At 39.0% G+C, this 22,621-nt stretch overlaps 1 protein-coding gene across 5 annotated transcripts in view; it reads left to right on the top strand.

Moving 5' to 3' along the window:
* LRBA (LPS responsive beige-like anchor protein) overlaps positions 1-22,621 on the top strand; it is a 518,402-nt gene that overhangs the window by 445,611 nt on the left and 50,170 nt on the right. For all 5 annotated transcript variants that reach the window (XM_084856247.1, XM_084856246.1, XM_084856243.1 and 2 more), the window contains exon 48: positions 5,871-6,038. In XM_084856247.1, the coding sequence (XP_084712373.1) occupies positions 5,871-6,038 (168 nt within the window). The remainder of the gene's footprint in view (positions 1-5,870; positions 6,039-22,621) is intronic.

Here is a 22,621-nt window from a genome sequence, read left to right as displayed (position 1 = left end):
AACAATTGGGCATTAGTCTCTGATTTATTTTACAATAACTCAATGTAGCTGAATATTATTGTACTGTGTTGGATGTTTTAGTGGATTTTCTTTTTTACAAAATTTTCTCAGAGCACATATAGGGTGTAAATGATGTGTCCTGTCTACTGTGGGAGCACTAACAATTGATTGGTTAGGGTTTAAGAGCAGCAAGGGGGAAGGAGCTTAGTATCCCCTAGTTGCACACCGTATTTAACTGTAGCTTTAATGAACACTGTCTGTCTCGGAAGCTTTGAGTAATCCTAAAAGGTTTAGGATTCCTTACTTTTCCGTTTTTTGTTTTTTTAGAAAATGTCAGTTTTCTTAGGGTGAAGAATAAACTAAACTAGCCTGATTATTTATGGAGGGAATTTACACACAAAAGCATTATAGGCTTAATAGTTAATATTCAAATAGTTTCCGTTTCATGAAGCAAAGTCAATTATCTAGCTGGATATATCATCAGCCCTTTGTCTTACATTTCTATAATCTGTTTCCACTGTAACCAGTTTGTTAACCTATTTATAATGGTCAACAAGAATCTGAGAACATTTTTCAAACTTTTTAAAAAGAGTTCTGAACTTTGCTGTTCTGTTTAGTCACTTTATGTTTAGCTATCATATTCACACACAACACAAATAATATTTATACACAATGTCAAAGAAGTTAGAAATACCTTGATGTAATGAAAATAAAATAAATAACTTTCATGGCCTACTCCATTATTATTATTTCTTTTTTTGTTTTATAGACTTAGGCTGCAATCCTGTGCATACTTACAGGGCTTGGTGCTGGGAGTAAGATCCATTGAATTCAAAAGCACTTATTTCTGACTAAATATGTGTAGGATTGCACTGTTAGTATATTTTGCCTAAAATAACTTTTTATACTAACTTTATAAGATGAAAGCAAAAATAATAATAATAGTAATAATAATAATGGTAATGGTAATTAACACCCGTCTGTATTAATGTTGAGTGCTACTGGGAGGTTTCCTTGATGTGTAATTTGAGATGACTGCTGAACAATATTAGAATAGTTAACCAGGCTCATTGGCTTTATGAAGTTTAATATGAGAATTAAATGTATATTCGTGTTCTTGTTAGGATTTCAAGCCATGTATGTTTTGCATTTTAACATAAAATATATTCCCATTTTTCACACATCCTCTATTTCTTTTGGATGAAATAGGTACAAGAGAATTAAATATCTAGTACTTAATGTTTCTGGAAAAAAGCAATAACAAAATTAATTCACATGATTGCCTTATGGAATTTTATAGCCTCAAAGTGGAGTGCTATGGGGACACTCGTGAGAATTCTCACAGTTTTTAAGTTATTAAACAATTTTGAAGTCATTAATATTTAATTGGATTGGCTGTTTTTTATAGTTTTAATTGTGTGTGTGTTTATGAACTTATTATTTTTATTTAAAGTACCAGCCAGAGTATTGCTTACATAAATAAGGGTAGCTTTCCTGGTAGGTAGATGTATTGGAAAATTTCCCCATATGATCATTTTTTTGATGTCTGGGTAGAAGAGAAGTCTGACTTGACATACTGTCTAGTCGTCCATTATAAAGGATGTTTGTAGCAATTCGCTAACTGAGCTTCTAAATGAAAAAAATGATATGAACATGAAGATATGGATAGGCCTTTTCTTGATTGAAAGTTCTAATTAAGTGAATAGAGGAAAATTAACTGAAATTAGCTGTCAGAAAATCACATTTAAATGAGTGATGAGTTGCTCAGGCAGTAAACATTTAAATGATATAAATTGCCATTTAAGTGTATGGTTTAATGTTTGTCATGCATTAACATGACACGAGATTGCAGTGACAATCAAGCAGCTTGCTCTAATTTGAACATATTTAGGGCTTTTGTGTGGAGTGCACCACACAAATTAAGACAATTGCTGTTTTTATGTGTCAATTTAAATGTTTCTTCAGGCATCAGTTAATGAAACTAACCAATCATTTCTGAATGCACACCGTGGAGTGGTTTCTCAGGGTTTGAGCAGTTTAAATTAGGCATTCCTTGAAAAGGAAACCATGCTCAATTTCTATACATTATAAACCATGTCTTGTTTCTTTGCATTGTTTCATCTGCACTTCTTAATCCCAAAGAGGATACAGTTTTGCACAGAAGATTTTGCATCAAATTGCTGAGGTAACTCCCTCCCTCCCCCCACCCCACCCCACCCCACCCCACCCCACCCCAAATTCAGAATATGATGTTCTTACTAAAAATACTGACAAATGTTTTCTCTGTCACATTATTGGATCATTCTTATATTTCTGTAAAGTATCTTACTGTAAAATAAGATTCTGATTAGCTGTACTTGCTGAATGAATGATTCTGTGCATGTATTCCAAGAGACCTTTCATATCAAACTTTCCCAGTTCATTTCAACACATGGGCAGCTCCATGCACACTGTAGGGTCCTGAGCCCCCCCCCTTTTTATACTACCTCACAATCCCATTTTTAGTCACCACATGTGGGTTTCCTTTTACCTGAGGCAGGGGGGGGTCTCTCTCCCTCCCGTCTTCTAACCAGTACCTATGCTCTTGCACTGGTGAGGTTCTCTCCAAAATCCTTCTTTTCCACACACACCCTGAATGACTACAGAACTCCTGGTCACAGGGTCTGCCTTTTCTAATCACCAGGTCAGGTGCTTTGGTCAGTGTCTCCCCTCACACTGTCACCTTTAGGCTCTCACCCCAAACCCTCTGTTTGTGTATTGTGATGCCTCACTACTCTCTCAATTGCTGCCACCAGTAACCCTTTTGGAGCTGCTTTCTTCCTTTTTGGTAGCACAGACTAAGCAGCCAGCACATGGGGTTATTCCACGAAAGCCTTCCTAATAGCTAAAAAGGAAACTGTCTTTTAAAATTGAAAACAAAGAAGGTTTATCTGGTACAACAGGACTGGAAATAGGAACTGGGTTGGGATGAGGAAAGGGTATCAGGAATGATATAGCAACTCTATAAATTGCACAGTATAACTCTTACTTTTAGTTCTGTATTCAAAACCTTTCATAATCTGACACACTCTCTCTAATCCACAGACTATCTTACTAGATGTTCTCACTTTTATCTCCCAATCTAATCCCAGATTTATTTAGCTGTTCTTAATCTATTTTACTCCCAGACTTATCTCACTCACAGAAGCAATCACTCCACCTTTTCTGCACAAGCTCTCATCCACTCACACTGCATTCCATTCTCACTCAGCCACTCCCCCCTTTCTTCCACTTGCCGGACTGTCATTCTTGCCCACACTCTGCCAAACCCCGCCTCACACTCACCTGTCAATCATTTCAGATACATACCGGCCACCATACATATATATGAACCTTTACTATTTGTAGGGGGGTTGGACTCGATGGTCTTGTAGGCCCCTTCCAACCCTACTGTTCTATGATTCTGTGATTCACATATTGCACATGTGGAATCACCACACACACAAAGAAATGCGTGTGTGTAGTTTTCCTCTTTGTGTGGCGTCAGAGCCAGCCCAAGGAAGTTTGCTCCCAGGGGCAAAGGACAAGCGCCCCCCCCCCGCCCCAGTTCCATATACCAAAGCCAAATAGACAGCCAGTTGAATCTTTCTTCAACATTGGCACTGGGAGAGTGTCTTCCTCCACACCTAAAGGCAGTAGGGTAACTTGGGGAGGACTCAGGGCAGGCCATGCAGCACACACAGCTCTGTCCTCCACTCAGCACCTTGCCATTACTCCCCAGCATTGGCTGCCTGAGGTGGCTGCTTCACTGTTTAATGGCAGGGCTGGCCATGAGGTATTGTCTTGGGTATTGACCAGGACCTCTGAGCCTGTAAGAGATAACTAGATGGGGTGATCCATGTTACCAGGTCTCTAGGACAGTGCAGATTGTTTCCTCTACACATACGGTATTTTGTGTGTTCAGGCCATGTGTTCTGTACATGCTTGACTCTGTGTGTGTGTGTGTGTGCGTGCGTGTGTGTGTGTAGCTGGTTCTCTGGATTGTGGTAACAGCTGTACAAATGTTGATTCATGCTTTAATATAGCCAGGCATATGGGAACAAACACATTTTGGCAAATAGAAACAGTAGATTGTCTTGCCATGTATCTAGAAGCCAGTGTGGCACAGAAGCAAGTATGTTGCATTCATGCATGAGATTTGAATTTAAATCTTGGATTTTCCATAATTCATTCGGTTGCCTTGGCCAATTTGCTCTCAGGCTGAGGTCTCCTGAATTCTGTAAAATGAGATCCAGGAGAAGTATGAGAAATTAGGCTTTATATTAGGCTGAATTCAGGCTAATTCAGACTATTAAATGATTAATAGAGAAATAGATGTGGATTCTTAATATATAAGCATTAGATAAACTGATTCTGGTGGTGTTTTGGGATCCCATGTTTATGTTCGTTAAATGTAATGTCATCAAAGCATCTTTAAAACAATTTGTTCTTCTGTATAGTGGACAATTTTCAAATGAATAAATGATAAAAAAACACTTGTGTGTTTTATGTAGAGCACACATTAATGTTGCTATATAGATTCCAGAGAAAATGATTTTGCTGTGACAAGTTCACTGCATCCCTAGCTAAAACATTTAGGAGCTTTTGTATGAAGGTCCTAAACGATCACCACCCTTCTTCCTCATTCTCCAGAGCAGTTGATAGGGATAGTCACAATGTGATGGTCACACTCCACTAAACAGGAATTCTTAAATGTCAGTGCTGAGGGAGGCTGGAAATCTTGCTATAGGGTGCAGGTTTTGAAGCATCTGGGTATCAAAAGCAGGGCTGGCCCATTGAATGTGGCAATACATTTCAAGAGTAACATGGCTCCTTTGGAAAATATTCAGTGCAGGAAACATTTGCCCCTCACCTTCAAAACTTGGGAGAATAAGGTTCAGGGCAGAGAGCAGGTATGTGTCACCTTTATTTACCCCAATTGCAACACCTTTCCCTAGCTATTCCTTTTTTCTTCTTCTTATAGAACATGTGAAAGTAACTGCAGTTGGTAAAACATTTGAGGAAGAGACAGGTCATATGTCCTGTGCATGCTACTCAGTGGAAGTATATTTGCTTAATTACATTTATGGCAGCAGAAATGGTTTGTAAATAGCAAACTAAATATCCTCTGAACCTCCCTCTAGTGATTTACAGATTTATTGAAACTTCTCCCTGCCTTATACTAGGTAACGTGAAACAACACACATTTTTTTCAGTACCAAACCTCTTCACATAATAATCTGTTAAATGTATTCTGACAGAACTAGGCTTCTCTCTATGACTCCTAAAAACAACGAAACCATTCTGAAGGATAAATGTGTAGTATTTAAGAATGGTGTCAACTGTTAAAAATGCGATTTCTTATTTGAGGTCTGTATAAACTGAGCAGCTATGTAATAAATCATTAATAATAAAGCATTATTTCTTCTCAAGAAAAGTTGAGGACAAAGGTGGGAGGCTGGTTCTTGAATGAGAATGTTTAATGGATAAAGGGATAGACTAAAGGACAAAAGGTAGTCCTAAAACATTAATGACTGATATGTAACACTTACGATCGAAAATGAGTTAAATATACCTGACTGAGATCAGGGTATACCTCTTTGACTTATAAGGCTACAGGATATTCATTGACGTTAACACAAAAGAATACCTTTGACAGACTTACTCTGTGTAATACTTTAGTAAATTAAAGTTTGTCCAAATTATGATTTGTCCAGTTTATGATTTGCATTTAGAAATTACTAATTGCTTTTAATATATTCACAGTATTTTGTAAAGATTCAGGAAAATATTAGGAAGAAATAAATTTCAGGACTCATGTAAACCCACGTAAAAATTGTGTTGTCTTGCAGGCCTTGGAGAGTGAGTTTGTTTCCTGCCAGCTTCACCAGTGGATTGATCTGATTTTTGGCTACAAACAGCAAGGGCCTGAGGCTGTCAGATCTCTAAATATATTCTACTATTTGACCTATGAAGGAGCCGTCAATCTCAATTCAATAACGGATCCTGTACTGAGAGAGGTAAGTTTGTCAGTTTGTGGGAGAGTAAAATCCCACAAAGGAATCTGTCCTTATATGAATATTATATGAATATCTTCCCGACCATACATTTGTTTCAGCCCATTTCTGCATCAATTTGTGAATTAGTAAAAAAAAAATCACAAAAATTTGTACACGTTTTTGTCTGCATATCTCCAAATACATGTACACATCTTTCCTAGCATGTGCACTTTTTACAAGTGATTTTTCCATAATATAATGTGCCGCTTTACCCCTAAGATAAGGATTTTTGTGTGTAATAGGCATTTTTGTGCATGTGATTTGAGTTGCAAACTGCATTGCAAAAATTCTGAAAAGTGTGGATTTCAGTGCACAAGTGTGTTTCAGTTCATGTATAGGTTTGGGAGGTGCAAATTAGGTACATTCATATAAAAAAATCAGACCAGTATAATTTCTTCCGCAGTCTAGAATGCAGTGCTAATGCAGCTGCTCTTTCTTCCTTCTGATCTAAAGCTAGCAGGCAAGGAGAGATCCACCATAACATTGCATTACTGAAACATAATTCTTATGGCAACTATATGTACAAGTATACATGTGCGCTCGCTCGCTCTCTCTCTCTCTCTCTCTGTATGCCTGAAAGGCTATTGGCCCCATAAGAGCACAGAACCTCTTAACAAGTGTATCTGTTAAGCATGCAGGGAAAACTGTGAATGTAGTACTAGGATAACTGCTAGTTCAAGATTTAAACAACTGAGATAGGCACCATAGTACGCTTACCAAGATTTTCTCAGAGCTTCCTTTTTAGATGGTGGTCCTAGAAACACCCTTCCCACAACTGTTTCTTCAATTTTATGAAATGTAAAAAGAAACTTGGGGATATGAACAAGAGCTTGTCAAAGGGAAAATGCCATTTTACTATAAGGGTTGCAACTTTCACTACAACTGATTTAAAAATGGCTTCTGCCCTATCTTTCAGTGTTCTGATTGTGTTTCCATGGAGCACTTCCCTCCATGCACCCAGTCATGAAACACTTTGGTTCCTATTATCATTACACATCATGAGAAGCATGCAACATGATGCCATCACATCAAGTCTTTCCCAACCCCCTGCAAGCAGCAGTTAATTAATTAGGATGAGAAGGGAAATGCTAAACACGTTGACATCTCATCATGAGTTTCTTTTAGTTGTTGGTCAGTTACATGGAGAAGATGTGGGTTGGTGGCAGCCATGCATCCCCTGTAATGTCTAGTTAGGCCCCTAGAAAACAAATATATGAATAAAGGTGTGTCTAAATGGTTCTTTATTACAAAAAGGGAAAGGGGCATATAGAATGCTGGCTTCTTCTCTGTTTTGCCAAGAAGTCTTGAATGCAAAGGAACCCCCAAATTATTTCTCACTATCATAATTTCCCAAATAGTTAGCACATGTGGCAAACTAGCATCACTATGATTTCTGAATAAAAGGATTTTATTACCTACTTTACTATACCCATGATGTAATCAGCATAACAGCCTGCAGCACATTAAACTTTTATGTAGTTTTTAATCGTTCAAAAACAGCTGTATTACCAATAAACCTGAGCAGCAAGCTCAGTTATGCTTTGGCCTAAAATAAGTGTTTATTATCAAAATAAAAAAATAGAGAATAGAAATCTATTCTGAAATGCTATGAGAGCTTGAGTCTTCAGCCTTCTGTAGTCCTTCTGAAATTTGTGTTACTTTTCTTGGCTTTCACTCATAATAGCATTTACTGTCCTCAGTTTTCTGCAGATCAGATCAGGGTGGAAGGAAGCAGTAGAAAGGTCAGGATGGTAGTGATGGAGGAGATCATGAGCGGAAGAAGGCTCTGAGCTTCTTCAGTGTTAGGTCACAAATGTTCTCTTAGAAATAGTCTCTAGCAATTAGTACCAAACATTATTTGCTTTAGTCTTCATAACATTATTTGCTTCATAATTCTTTGAATTCCTTTCCCCCACTTTGCAGTACTTATTTTTTAAGATTTTCAAGTTTCTTCTACTCATGGGTGACAAGAAGGGTTGTACTACTTTAACGATCTACACAATTGTGTATTTACATGGACTGGCAGCAGGTATAGGGATCTGAGAACAGATGCAGTTAATAGTAGTTCACTCTATTGGTATTACAGATCTTGAATCACATATTGGGATGTAGGACATATTGGGATGTAGAGGCCAATGGCTGCAGTTCAGTTGTGCATCTTTGTGTAAGCCAATGGATTTTTTTTTTAAAAAATGTGCCTTCCACAAAAGCCATTTCAGGGATAAAAGAGAAAAGTACACAGTGGAGGGGAGAGATTTGAGGTAATCTATTACAGTTGAGGCATTTGCCTTTTCTTCTACTCAGGAGCAAAAAGGAGGAGACATAAAAAATGAACCAGTTCTTTAAATATGACTGTGATACATGACTATATAACATAAGGCTTTAGGGCCATATAACAGAGGGAAGTATTGTGACACTACTGCTAACGTAAATTACGTTGCACTTGTGTAAACAACCTTTATGACAACGCCAATATAGCTTCTGGTGTGATGGATTTCCCTGGAAAACATGTTGTGCCAGCAAACACTATAGGCCATTTTGAAGTGTTATGTTTGGCCCTAGATTTTCTTAAAATACATGCAAGCAGCACGGAGGCCTAGAACAGGACCTCGGATGAGCACATTTTCAGACAGAAAGGAGCCAAAAACATGAACATGCATGCTTCATATTTGACTTGCTGCATGTGTGTTTTTGTATGTTGATGCATGTAGTCATTCATTCCCAGACCTGAAAAAGATCTTGTAGGCAATGGCCCTTACGCAACAGCTTCTGTAGTGGTTTGTGTTTTCTACTGTGCTATAACCACAGAATGCTGACTTCCTAACCACTAGCATACAAAGTGCAGAACCTGACTGCACCTTCCTCCCTCATAGTCCTTGTTGCAGTGTAAAATGTGTGTGTGTGTATTTAAAAATTGTGAGTGATCTGAACTGATATACTGTATCTTAAAGACTGCAAGGCAAATTCTATACCACCATCAACCATGGTGAATTATTCTGCTTTTAGTTATGAGTGAAGGTAAAAGTAATATGAAATCAGGTCATGTGCATATCTCTCTGTAATCATACTGATATGCATGTGATAAATTGCTGATCCATGTGATAAATGAATTTGTCATGCAACCTCTGACAGCCTCATCATCTCTCTGTCTGTTAATCCATCTCCTCAAGGACCTATTCTAACATTCCAAAATTTAGAGCAGCTTCATTTAACCACCTTCCCCATACCCCCAGAAAATAAGCTTACCAAGAACAGTTCTATCCTTTTTTCAAAGGTACCCGTCAGAAATCCCATTATGGATACAATTCTGAAATTATCTGTTAGTACACAAAAGTAGTTCCCTTAGGAGGTTGCTGGCTTATCTGAACAACTTTAAACTTTGCAGTTATTAGGGCCTCAGACCTTATCATGGAACACAATTTTAAAACTTTACATACTGATGTAAGTGTCCATGAATCCACATGCTGTGCTTTTTTTTAAAAAAAAAGAAATGATATAACTCATCCCTGTGTGCAGTGGTTAAAGCAAATTGCTCATTTATATATTTATACATTAGCTTTCAGGTTCAAACAGAAAGCAATAATAAAATGTGCATGTACAATATTGGGTTGCATCCTGAGTTCTTTGTCGCAAATGGAAGAGTTCCTTCTGTCATTCGAAGGGACTCCAACCCAGCAGAGGCATCCTTTGTGTGTGTGGGGGGGAGATTATTTTCACTGATTTTGCACTACCCCTCTGCAGCCCCCTGCACCATCCCTACATTGTTCCAGAGAGCCCCCCAGCCTACAGGAGCAGATTGCTGGGTGACAGGAAGGTGTAGTGGGGAAGGGAAATCTATGAAAATTGCTCCTCCCCTTCCACTAATAGGATTGTCCCATGAGCAAAACTCCAGTGGAGGGAATTCTGCTGCCAATAGAGAGGTAGTTAGGATCAAAGACAAAATTGATAAAACAGTAGAAATGATCACACTTCAGCAAATTTCACTGCTTGAAGAACTATATGGTACAACAGGACATATACTGAAATTTTGTGCAAATAATTATTTTCTCCCTTAGTATGATAAAAAGCCTTGCATAAAATACATTCTAAGGCACATTGTCCTTGATACTAAGAGTGAAAACTGGGGGAGGGGGGAGATAAGGGAATGGGGGGAGGGTTGAACTGGAATCCACTGACTGCATTTTTAGTTTTCTGCAGGCAGCTTTTCTGGCTAGGTGAAGTCAAACTTCATACCCTGGTTATATCCCAAGAGAAAGGGGAACAAATTGACTGACAGAGCAAAAGGTCCAGAACGCCTCTTGCATTGCATTCAGACATATAGATAGCTGGAGGTACTAGTGCAAGGTTGGTGAGATCCATCTCTTTGTGCCATATATCTTAAACATCCTTCTAGTACTTCTTGCAAAATATGTGAAAAGAGAGAGAGAGAGAAGCTGTATTTATTTATTTATTTATATTTCATTTCTGTACTGCCCAATAGCCGAAACTCTCTAATTATCAGAAGTAAACTTGCATTTACATTTAAAACTGCTTTTAAAATGGAATTTATATTGATACATTCATTTATTTCCTAAACAGAAATCTCTCTCTCATTTAGTCTTTGATGCCTCTTTTATTTTTCCTAGCTGACATTCTTCTTTACTTGTGTTCCCTGGTCCTAAATCCTCACACATGTTCCCAAAATGGGGTTCAAAAATGCCTCCCCCAGACTCAGCAGAATGCACCAGGTCTTTTCCACACATGAATCTGTGTACTAACAACCTAAAATCTAATCCCAGCCCCAGTGTATCAGGTATGATTAGAGAAAACACTTAGTTTTGGTGGGCACTCTCCCACTTCTTGTTCTGACAGGTGGTCTGACAAATGTCTGAGCATTTTCCAAAGGTGCTATATTTTATTCAGGCCAGCTTTGGGCCAAATATGAGAAAGTCAGTGTTTTAGCAATGTTTTTTTTAATCATCAGTATATGTGTGAAATTCTATATTTTAAGATACTGTAAACTGCCCTGAGCCTCTATAATTCTGTAGAGAATATGAAGATGGTGAATAATATTGACTGAGATATCTCAAATCATTAATTGCAGTCAGCAAGAATAATCCATTTGGATATGATTTCTGACTTTTTAATGCGCATTTTATAACTGTACATCATTATTACAGTCTTCAGGTTTGAAAGTCTGTGTTATATCAAGTAGGACAACCATGGGCTCAACTTTGTTCCATTTTCATTGCGTCTGTGGGTAGGTCTTATACAAATTTCTTCTTTTCAGTAAAAGGTGAAATTTTCAAATATTTATAGTTTTGAAGCCTCCCTTCTTTACCGGCCTTAGCAATGTTTAGTTTACATGACCTTAATTTCATGACAGCAGAAGCAGATCTGCTATCCTATCAAAACAAAAGTATGTTTGACCTCCCCATCCTTTTTATTCATGGTGGGAACCAGATATTTCAGCCCTAAATCAGAGGAAGACGGCTGAGCCAGTGAATCTTTCAGGAAGTCTAAACACAATTTGTATTTATAGCACAGGCTAACAGTTGCTAAATACTTTCAAGTTATCAGCAGGTCTTGTTTACCTGCAGGTGAGGTACAATCTTTGCTGCATGTCTTAGAAATAGAATGAAGTGATGACAAGATGCTACAGCAAAAGAGTTTATTTTGGAAGTGTGAATAAAATGAGTGAAGACTGCATTTAGACACAACTCGAAAGAGCTGTAGAACAAATTTATGTTGGAAGAACCATTGGCCAGAAGTGTGCTGCCCAGATGGTTTGCTTGACACAGCGCAGCACAGGAACTGTGTGTGAAAAGCTAAATAAATGTTAAGGATTAGTCTAGGTTTAATTGAAAACCTGCATTTAAAATACCATAAAACAGTACCAGATTTATTTTTTTAAAAAGAACATATCAAAACCAAACATATTGTTTTCATGGCCACCTGGAGTTTGGCTTGTCAACAGTACTAGGCGCTGCGCTCTGATCTCTTTCTCTGAATCTTAGTGAAAAACAGGTCCACTGCAAGAAGGTAATGTATTCAGGAGAAAAGAGGTGGTTTGTTTTTTGTAAAGGAGGACCTCCTTCAGTCTTGGCCCTGAATTAGTTTTGTTTGGATAAGGATACTCTCAGGAGAGGGTGTTTTGCTTGTATCCATCATCAGATGGATTAAGTGTAGCACTTTTAAAAATAAAACAAGTATACTCCACCTATAGTGCTTCATTTGGTGAGGAAATGTTTTCAAGTAACTGTGTTTTGTTTTTGTATGATGGTCCATCCATTTTCATTTGGCAACTTCAGAAGTTTCTGTTTAAGCAATAATACTTTAAAGTAGATAAGAACAGAGCACTGTGATAATTTCTTTGGACCAACTTGTGTTTATTGGGAAAAATCAGTTGACTTTGGCACATAAGTATCTGCATAAGAATTACCTTTCTCATTCAGGCCATAGGTCCATTTAGTCCAACAGTCTGGGTGAAACTAGATGTTAGGGTAAAAAAAACAACTGCTGCCAAAATTGGCAACCATTTGTAGTATTCTCCCCTTACCCTCCAGAATGTCTAGTAGAACTTACCTCAAGTCCTGGCATCAGTATGCTGGGTGTTTCCCTACCCCTGCTATCCAACATTGTTAACCGTGAAATGTGGCAGTGCAGCCTGAATGATAGTCTCATACTGTGTGAAAATAGCTGTGATGGGTCCCAATCTCATAATAAAATCTGTTCCATTCCCAAAGTATTTGCACTCTTGCATACGTTACATCCAGTCATTCTTCTGTTAAGTTTCTTTGAATTCTTTTTCTCTTTTCTCTTAGGCTCTTTGAAGTATTTGCAGGCTCATTTTTCTTGTTTCACTTTATCTGCTTATTTCCAGTAGCCAGAGATTTAGGTGTTCTCATTGAGCACATCAATGTTCCAGACAGAGATACTGTTTGAAATTATCCATGAACCCAGTGCCTCTGAACATTACTGAGTGACATTTGTTTCTGTAGGTTGTGTCTGCTCTGACTAACTGGTTTATTTCAGATTGGCAGCTGGGATTACAATGTAGTAGATGGACAGTTTGCATGAATTGGAGATTGCATTGAAGCTACACTAGGCCCCAGTTTAATATGCCTGGAATGTACAGACTCAGATTAGAGCAAGTTGCAAGACTCTGAAGGGGGAAATAAATCCTTGTTTTCACAAACTGTAATTACTTTTCTGTTTTAACTCACTGGCTGCAATATAATTACATGTAATAGCCATTCTCATAATTAGGCTGGACAAAAATATGTTTTCATACACCATTTTCCCCTCTCACATGAAGTTTATGGTGAACCCATGATTATATTTCTGTCTTACCTTTCATTCACTTTCACCTTCTGAAATATCCCCTCCCACTACGAAGTAGTGTCACCCCATAATAATTTCCAGTTAGCATTTTAAAACAGAAGAATAACACAGATTTGTTAGTTTCTGTACAGAGTCTTGGATAATTCAGATATTTAAAATAAAAATGTCATCTTATTAGGTTTTCTGAGTAGCTAAGGATATGAACATAGGGATTTCTGAAGTGTGTTCATTTGTTCATCTGGCCAAATTGCCAGATGAACAAATTCTCTATTGCAAGGGTGGGCTAGTTGTGTTTACATTGTTCCATCTAGCATGGTATTGTTTACACTGGCTCTCCAGGGGTCTTCCCCTATTCTTAGAGAGGGGTCTTCTCCTATTCTTTCCTACCTGGAGGGTATCAGAGATTGAATATGGGGCATTTTGCATGCAGAGCATGTGCTCCACCACTGAGCTACAGAGAGTTCTAAGCAGAAGGCTTTTCCTGAGTGTGTGGGAAAACTGGTACATAGAAGGGCTTTCACTTAAAGACTCCAGTCTTGCAAGGTGGCTGATGTGTATTAAATAAATTCATTACGATGTTATGACCTGAACACAGGCTGTTTGGGGCTTTAAAGGTTAAAATCAGCACACTGAATTGGACTTGGAAAAGAACTGGGAACCAGTGCAGATGCAACTGGGTAGTCACATTTTGACCTAATTGAAATTTCCAAGTAGTCTTCAAAAGCAGGCCCACATAGGACACATTGCAGGAGTCTAGCCTGGAGCTTATCAATGTATGGATTACAGTGGACATGTCATAATTGCCTAAGAACAGCTGTAACTGGCAAAGCAGCCAAAGATGGCAAAACTCTTTTTTGTTGTTCTTGCCATGGCAGTAAGCTGGGAAATTCTGGACCAGTGCCACAGGTAACCCTAGACTATGCACCTGATCCTTCAAGGGAAGTGTAACACAATCTTGAATAAGGGAACCTCTTAGATCAGTCATTTTCCCTCTCATGATTAATATTAATATAAACTGAAGTTCAGTTCAACTTCCATTTATTTGCCCTCAATCTGTTGAGTATCACCATGGTTGATGGTATCAAAAGCCACCAAGATAAACAGGGTCACATAGTCATAGTCAATTTCTTTGTGTGGCAAGGCAAACAGAGACTCCCTCTCCCCCGCCTCACCATTCCTTCTGATAGCAGTTCCCCTTGTGAACAGGACGACCAAGTTCGGTCTGTTCCCAAACTAGGCTCTAATCCAAAGACAGAATCAAACATAGCTCTATTCCTGAGCAACACAGTAGATGTTTCTCAGTTATGGCTTGACTACTTTTCAAGGACTTAATAAGAGGAAGAATTTGGGTTCACATCCTATTGAAGAGATCTTAGTTTATTCATTTATTGCTTACATTTGCATATAAGGAAATACAGTTTACTTATATGCAATGTTATCCAAATATCAATTCATGGTCTTTGATCAGAGGCTTCCATGAACAGAAGTGGGGGAGGTGGTTTCCATCAATTTCTGCTGTGCTCCCCCAAATCTGTGCTGGAAGGCTGAGAACAACATGGGAAATGGTTCAAGGACCTTAAGGAAGAAGGACAGATGAGCAAAATTTTCCTTTCCCCACTTGCCTTTGCTGAAGTTCTGCTGGATCAAAGTCCTTTCCAGGAGCTAAAGGTCTCTTTCTATGAATGGAAAGGCACCATTAGAAGTAATTCATGGGTTCTGAAGCAAAAAGCATAGTTTTTAAAAAAAGATAATGCACAAGTATGTTGTAGCAAGCGTCATCTTAGAAAGACTGGATTCATACAACATGATAACCCACACTCAAGGCTTGAGTGTGGGTTGTCTTTGAACTGTGGGTTGTTGAAACATGGGCTATCATGTTATCTGAACCCAGCTGTGATAACAAACCATGCTTTGTTAACCACGAACAATCCACAGTTCACAACCCAACCACAAACCACGGGTTCTCTTCATGGGTTGCTTGTAGTTAACAAACCATAGCTTGTTAGCGCGGCTGGGTTCAGAGAATATGATAACCCATGTTTCAACAGAAATCTGCGGTTCAATGACAACATGATAGTCCACATTTCAATAATAACCCATGGTTCAGCAACAACCCACACTCAACCCATACTCAATCCTTGGATGTGGATTATCATATTGTGTGAACTCAGTCACTGTTTTGTATGTGAGAGAAAAGGGAAAGTGCGTCTTTTAAAATGGGAATTACCTTCCACAGTTCTTATAATTACTTGTTTTTTAAAAACAAACAAACAAACTATCTGCTGTTCAATTAATCATGGGGTTGTGCACCTTTTTAGTGGATTAAAAGTGTTTAATTGATTAATCAAGGCTGTTGGTTGGTTTAAAACTTGCAGCCCTAGGAAGAATATATCACTGTGAAACTGTTCACTTTATTTTCTACTAGTATTTCTAACTGTATATGCCAATCATTGCTAATGTCTGGTCCATAAAGAATAGAGTTGCAGAGTTTTACATTGGTCAGATTGTGCGTGTGTGTTCAAAGCTTTTTTTTGAAAGTAAGGTTGTATTCAAACTTAATGATGGGAGAAAACATAGTTAGACAGGTATGTGCTGAGCCAAAGTATTTAGCCCAGCTTTTTCCCAAACCAACGCCAAATATTGTATTAATCTTAGAGGAGCAGAGGTTACAGCACTTTTGGGTTGGGGGTATTCACACTTTGATGAGATAGCTGAAGGCTTTTTCTTCCTTGTTTTAAAACTTAAACAGCCCCCCCCCCCCCAGTTCCACTCCAAGCAGCAGCTTAGCTACATTTAGCTGCCCGGTTGCAATCCAGTGTGAAAATGTCGGCCAGAATGCCTCATGGGATTGATGCTACATCATGGAGTAGCGTTTTTCTTTAGTTAAAGAAAGAAAACAGAAAACCCTCAGCCACCACATCGAGATGTAAGTTCACCCTGCAACTGAAAGTGTTGTGATTTTCACCTGCCCCCCTCAAAGTTGCCAATATCTCCCCATCCTCCTTCATGGGGGATGAATGGTTCCATGAAGGTAAATGGGGAAGTCTGCCCAGCGCTAGCTATACCTTTCAGTCACACCATGCAACTGTGCCATGTGAATGGAAATTCAGTGTTCTCTGAGGCAGCTGAGCAGCACCAGGGTGAAGGGAAAGGAATAGCTAGAAATCAGGGATTGTTTTCACAGCCAACAGAAATTATTATTTTGAACATAAGCAATGTAAGGAGGAAAAGGAGAATAATAAGAACTAGTGTAGTACAATGAAGAATGTTTTGTTTGGATGTGGGGGATCCAAATTTTTGGTACCCATCAGCTTGAAGTTACAAGCAGTTACATTTGTCGTATAGAAAATTGACATAGCTTTTACATTGACCCAGCTAACTCCTGTATAGTCATATGGCCAAAATACATGCAGGAGTGATATTGCATGTTGTTTGGTGATTGATGCCTTATTTAATATTAAATGCCTTATTTAATATTATTATTTATGTATTATTAACATTTATATACCACCTTATTTGCTAAAAAGCCATCAAGGCAGTACACAGGAATTTAAAACAATAAAAACTTAAAACAAAAAATAACATTAAAAACAGTTAAGGGCTTTTGTTAAATCTCAACGCATGTAATATTTGAAATCATTGCATTTGAGATGTTTTAATCACTCTCATTATCAGTAAGAACTGTAGACACTATTCCATTCCTTCTCTCATTTTGACTTTCACGTCCCCCTCTACCTCCTTCCCATTCCATTTTATAGTCCTTTTCAGACATAAACATCGAGGGGAAGCAATTTTGATTTCATTTCTGAGTGGTGCTGCAAAGAAAAGTAACAAACATCTGTTTTTGCCTTAACTGCATCCATATGTTCAAACTCTCTAATACTGGTCTCCTGGAGAAATTTACAACCCTATTTTGTGGGCACTGCATCCTATTGAATTAACTTTTTTCACAGTCAAAATAGAGCAGAGTTTAATTTGTACCATGGCTCAACAAGGCTCAGCTCTAGTAGGTGTTTTCAATACTAGGGCTAAATCCTGGAATAGTTGAAGTAACTTACTGCTTCATTTGCTTCTGATCACGTGCAGAGTTTCTTTTCCTCAAAATCACTGATCAGTTGAATCCTGTACCCACATGTTTTGCATTAAGCAGAAAACTTCCAGAGCAGATGGTATGGCTCCTAGGCAAGCTTGGGTCCCCCACATCTCTCTTCTTATAAACGGAGTACTGGAAGATTTAATATGTTCAGAGACTATAGTTATGCATTAAATTAAAAACTAAATTACTCCAAGGAAGTCTACTTTTCTCCAGCCTCTTTGTTACTGCCAAAGACAGGAGAAAGTATATAAGTCATTCCACACACCTAGTAACCAATTGCGCACACGCGCGCATGTGTATACACACACGACAGTCAGCACAGTTGATCCATATTTAATCATTTAATCACTTATTAATCACTTATTAACATGTTTTTCAGTTTAATGTGTGGAAAATGTTATAAACCATTTTTAATGTAACAGTGGATTGTAAAGGATTCGTATACATTGTTTTATCATTTATCAACAGCATCTGGATAAATTATGGAAAGAACCAAATTTCTGTTGCTACAGAGGTCTATCATAAAGAGGAGTTTTTATTTTAAAAATATTTTAGAGGCAAAGAACTAAAACATTGGATTGTGTGATTGTGTACTGTAGTCAAAGCAAATATAAATATTATATATATTATATACTATATATCTATATCTATATCTCCTATATAGCAAAGTAATAGCCAAACCCAGCTTCCAGGGAGTTTCATTGCAGTTCCCTGAAAGCATGCTTCTGTTAGGGATCAAAGATAATAGAGACATTTAGGATGGAACTACAATTTGCAAAGAGCATGGAGATGTTACCGAAAACAACTCTGAATTGAGTTCTTCCCTCCTTATAACTTTTATTTATTTATTACACTTATATCACACCTGTGTTCTATGATGACTCTCAAGGCAGAATACATAGATATGCAGTATCTCATCCAGGTGTGACCAGACTCAGATGTGCTTAGCTTCAGCATGGTTGTTCCATCATGTACTTTAGATCTCTCTCTCTCTCTCTCTCTCTCTCTATCTATCAAATTTATTAATCGCCCATCTGGCTGGTCACCCAGCCACTTTGGGCGAGTGGTGTAGTGGCGAAAGTGCCAGACTGGGAGTCGGGAGAACCGGGTTCTAGTCCCCACTTGGCCATGGAAGCTCACTGGGCCAGTCACAGACTCTCAGCCCAACCCACCTCACAGGGTTGTTGTTGTGAGGATAAAATGGAGGAGGAGGAGGACTATGTACGCCGCCTTGGGTTCCTTAAGGAGGAAAAAAGGTGGGATATAAATGTAATAAATAAAATAAATAACAAAACAGTTTGAAACAATTCTACAGTAAAAACATCATGTTTCTAAAAATACCCTAACCCACCCCAAAAGCCTGCCTGAATAACCACGTTTTTAATGCACGACGGAAGCTCATTAAAGAGGGTGCATGGCAGAGTTTTCTAGGGAGGGAGTTCCACAGAGTGGGGGCCACCACAGAGAAGGCTCTCTCCCTCGTCCCCACCAGTCTAGCTGTCCTGGCTGATGGGACAGAGAGAAGGTCCACCAAGGCTGATCTTGTTGGGCGGCCTGTCTGGTGTTGCTGGAGGCGCTCCTTAAGATAGGCTGGGCCAGAACCATATAGGGTTTTAAAGGTCAAAACCAACACCTTGAATGTGGCCCAGAAAACAAGTGGTAACCAGTGCAGCTCCTTCAGCACTGGAGTGATGTGATCTCGCTGGTGGCTGCCTTTAATCTATGCCTCTGGAAGCTAGTTCAACTTACTTCTTTCCTGATATCATTACAATGTGTGTTCCCCCATTCCTGCTTCACATCATTGATTTCTGTGGGCACTGACATGCACAGACATTGCAGTAGCACCAGACTTGGGATATATTGAACTAACTTTGACATAGGAGGGAAACAACTCAACATGGGGCTGCCATTTTGGCAGCGGTCCCTTGTTCTTTGGAACATGTACTTCTTTCCTCATTCTCATTTGTTGGGAGAGCAGAAGTGGTTCCTATGGCCAAATCTTAATCTTTTTATAAGTAACCTAAGATGTTAACTTAAGGAAATTCACAGAAGGAAAGTTTCCTGCTCTCCCCCTCCCTGCCCCGCCCCTTAGCCACCCACAACCCTTGAAAAACCTCTCCTCGGGGTCAGGAGCCCTTCCTGAATAAAGTGGAATGGGCACAGAAGGGGGATTTCTGGGGACAAGGCTCACCCCCAAATTAGACTGGGATCTTAAGATAAGTTAACCTAAGGAAGTTCACAGGAGGACATTTTCCCATTGATGCTTCCACCTGCATCCTATCCTACAATGTTCAGGATAGCCCCCTGATCCTCCGGAGAGCATTTTTTGGTGGTGCAGGTACCTGCGGTGGAGAAGAGGGAATGGAGATTTCCTTTCCATAAACTTCTTTCAGTTAACTTATCTTAGGATAAAAGCTACTAGTATTATAGATCCAGGACCAGCTTACTTCCAAATGTGCCTTCTGATGCTGCTTAGTACCACTCCCCTAATTATATTGGTTTCACTTGGAGGTACTACCCACATTGAGAATAGCAAGGAGAGACAAGAAGGCCTTCTTAAATGAACAATGCAAAGAAATGGAGGAAAGCAATAGAATGGGAAAGAGCAGAGATCTTTTCAAGAAAATTGGAGATATCAAGGGAACGTTTTGTGCAAAGATGGGCATGATAAAGGACAAAGAAGGCAGGGACCTAACAGAGGCAGATGAGATTAAGAAGAGGTGGAAAGAATACACAGAAGAACTATACAGGAAAGATCTTAATGTCCCTGATAGCCATGATAGTGTGGTCACTGAACTTGAGCTGGACATCCTAGAGAGTGAAGTCAAGTGGGCCTTAGGAAGCATTAGTAACAACAAAGCTAGCGGAGATGACAGTATTCCAGCTGAGCTATTTAAAATCCTAAAAGATGATGCTGTTAAAGAGCTGCACTCAATATGCCAACAAGTGTGGAACACTCGACAGTGGCCACAAGACTGGAAAAGGTCAGTTTACATTCCAATTCCAAAGAAGGGCAACGCCAAAGAGTGTTCAAACTACCGCACAATTGCGCTCATTTCACATGCCAGCAAGGTGATGCTCAAAATCCTACAAGCTAGGCTTCAGCAGTATGCGAACTGAGAACTACCGAAAGTACAAGGTGGGTTTCGAAGAGGCAGAGGAACTAGAGATCAAATTGCCAACGTTCGCTGGATCATGGAGAAAGCAAGAGAATTCCAGAAAAACGTCTATTTCTGCTTCATTGACTACGCTAAAGCCTTTGATTGTGTGGATCACAACAAACTGTGGCAAATTCTGAAAGAGATGGGGGTACCAGACCACCTTTCCTGTCTCCTGAGAAACCTGTACGAGGGCCAAGAAGCAACAGTAAGAAACGGACATGGAACAACCGATTGGTTCAAAATTGGGAAAGGAGTACGACAAGGCTGCATATTGTCTCCCTGCTTATTTAACTTATATGCAGAGTACATCATGAGAAACGCCGGGTTGGATGAAGCACAGGTCGGAATTAAGATTGCCGGGAGAATCATCAACAACCTCAGATACGCGGACGATACCACCCTAATGGCAGAAAGCGAAGAGGATCGAAGAGCCTCTTGTTGAGGGTGAAAGTGGAGAGTGCAAAAGCTGGTTTGAAATTCAACATTAAAAAAACTAAGATCATGGCATCTGGCCCCATCACTTCATGGCATATAGAAGGGGAAGAAATGGAAGCAGTGACAGATTTTATTTTCTTGGGCTCCAAGATCACCGTAGATGGTGACTGTAGCCATGAAATTAAAAGACACTTGCTCCTTGGGAGGAAAGCTATGGCACACCTAGACAGCATAGTAAGAAGCAGTGGCATCACCTTGCCGACAAAGGTTCATATAATCAAAGCTATGGTTTTCCCAGTAGTGATGTATGGCTGTGAGAGCTGGACTATAAGGAAGGCTGAGCGCCGATAATTGGTGCTTTCAAACTGTGGTGCTGGAGAAGACTCTTACGAGTCTCCTGGACTGCAAGGAGGTCAAATCAGTCAATCCTAAAGGAAATCAACCTTGTCTGCTCATTGGAAGGATAGATACTGAAGCTGAAGCTCAAATATTTTGGCCACCTAATGCGAAGAGAAAACACCCTGGAAAAGACCCTGATGCTGGGAAAGACTGAAGGCAAAAGGAGAAGGGGATGGCAGAGGATGAGATGGCTAGATAGCATCACCAATGCAATGAATATGGACTTGAGCACACCCCGGGAGAGAGCACAGGACAGGAAGGCCTGGCGTGCTATGGTCCATGGGGTCACGAAGAGTCGGCCACGACTTAAAGACTTAACGATCGAACAACTACAACAACTACCCACATTGGGTTGGAACTGTCATGATTATTTCGTATAATAATTCAATGTAGTTTTTTTTTTCTTAATGTCAACGAATAATTACAATAAAATAAAGGGATTTGCTGTGAAGACGCTATTTATGAACATTTTTCTGGAGCTTCTAGGTAAGGCCCCTAAAACTTATAAATATAAAATCAATGGCTTGGATTCCAACAAAATCAGTGCGCATGATTACAACCTTAAACTAATAGTGTAAGGACAAGAAATAGCAGGCCATGTTGTATGTCTGCATTTCAAAATGATGTTTTAATTAATTATCATTAATTAAACTTAATTTCACTATTTAGAAAACCTAGGGCATAATCTTATGCATGTTTTAACAGAAAATAGTCCTACACATCCCAGCATTCCCCAGCAATTATATCTGGTTGGAGAATGCTGGGGGTTGTAGGACCTTTTTCTGTCTAAACATGCATAGGATTGTACCCTAAATGGCTTATATTAAGATATTCAAATGGAAAATACTTTAAACTTTAATGGAACTTTTTTTTTATCACAGTATATGGTGAAATTAATTTTAATGCTTTTGACACTATTTAATACCAGCCTAAATGTATTCTAAAACTAATTTGTCTTCCACTTTATATAAGCAATTCTGGTTAAAGGCCTTTCTTATCTTTTTCTGCTTTGGAATAATGCTCAGTGCCTAGGCTGGGGTACTTAAATATATGTTTGAGTTTTCCTGTACCTGCAGAATATTAGCATTTGTTGCCTGTCTGCATATGAAGTAGAATAAGCAAGTGGAAGC

This window comes from Heloderma suspectum, chromosome 5, assembly GCF_057233095.1.
Source record: "Heloderma suspectum isolate Gila_16-S chromosome 5, 16-S_ref, whole genome shotgun sequence".
NCBI classification, from domain to species: domain Eukaryota; kingdom Metazoa; phylum Chordata; class Lepidosauria; order Squamata; family Helodermatidae; genus Heloderma; species Heloderma suspectum.
Note: the sequence above shows the minus strand (reverse complement) of the source record. Positions and strands in the feature narration are given on the sequence as shown.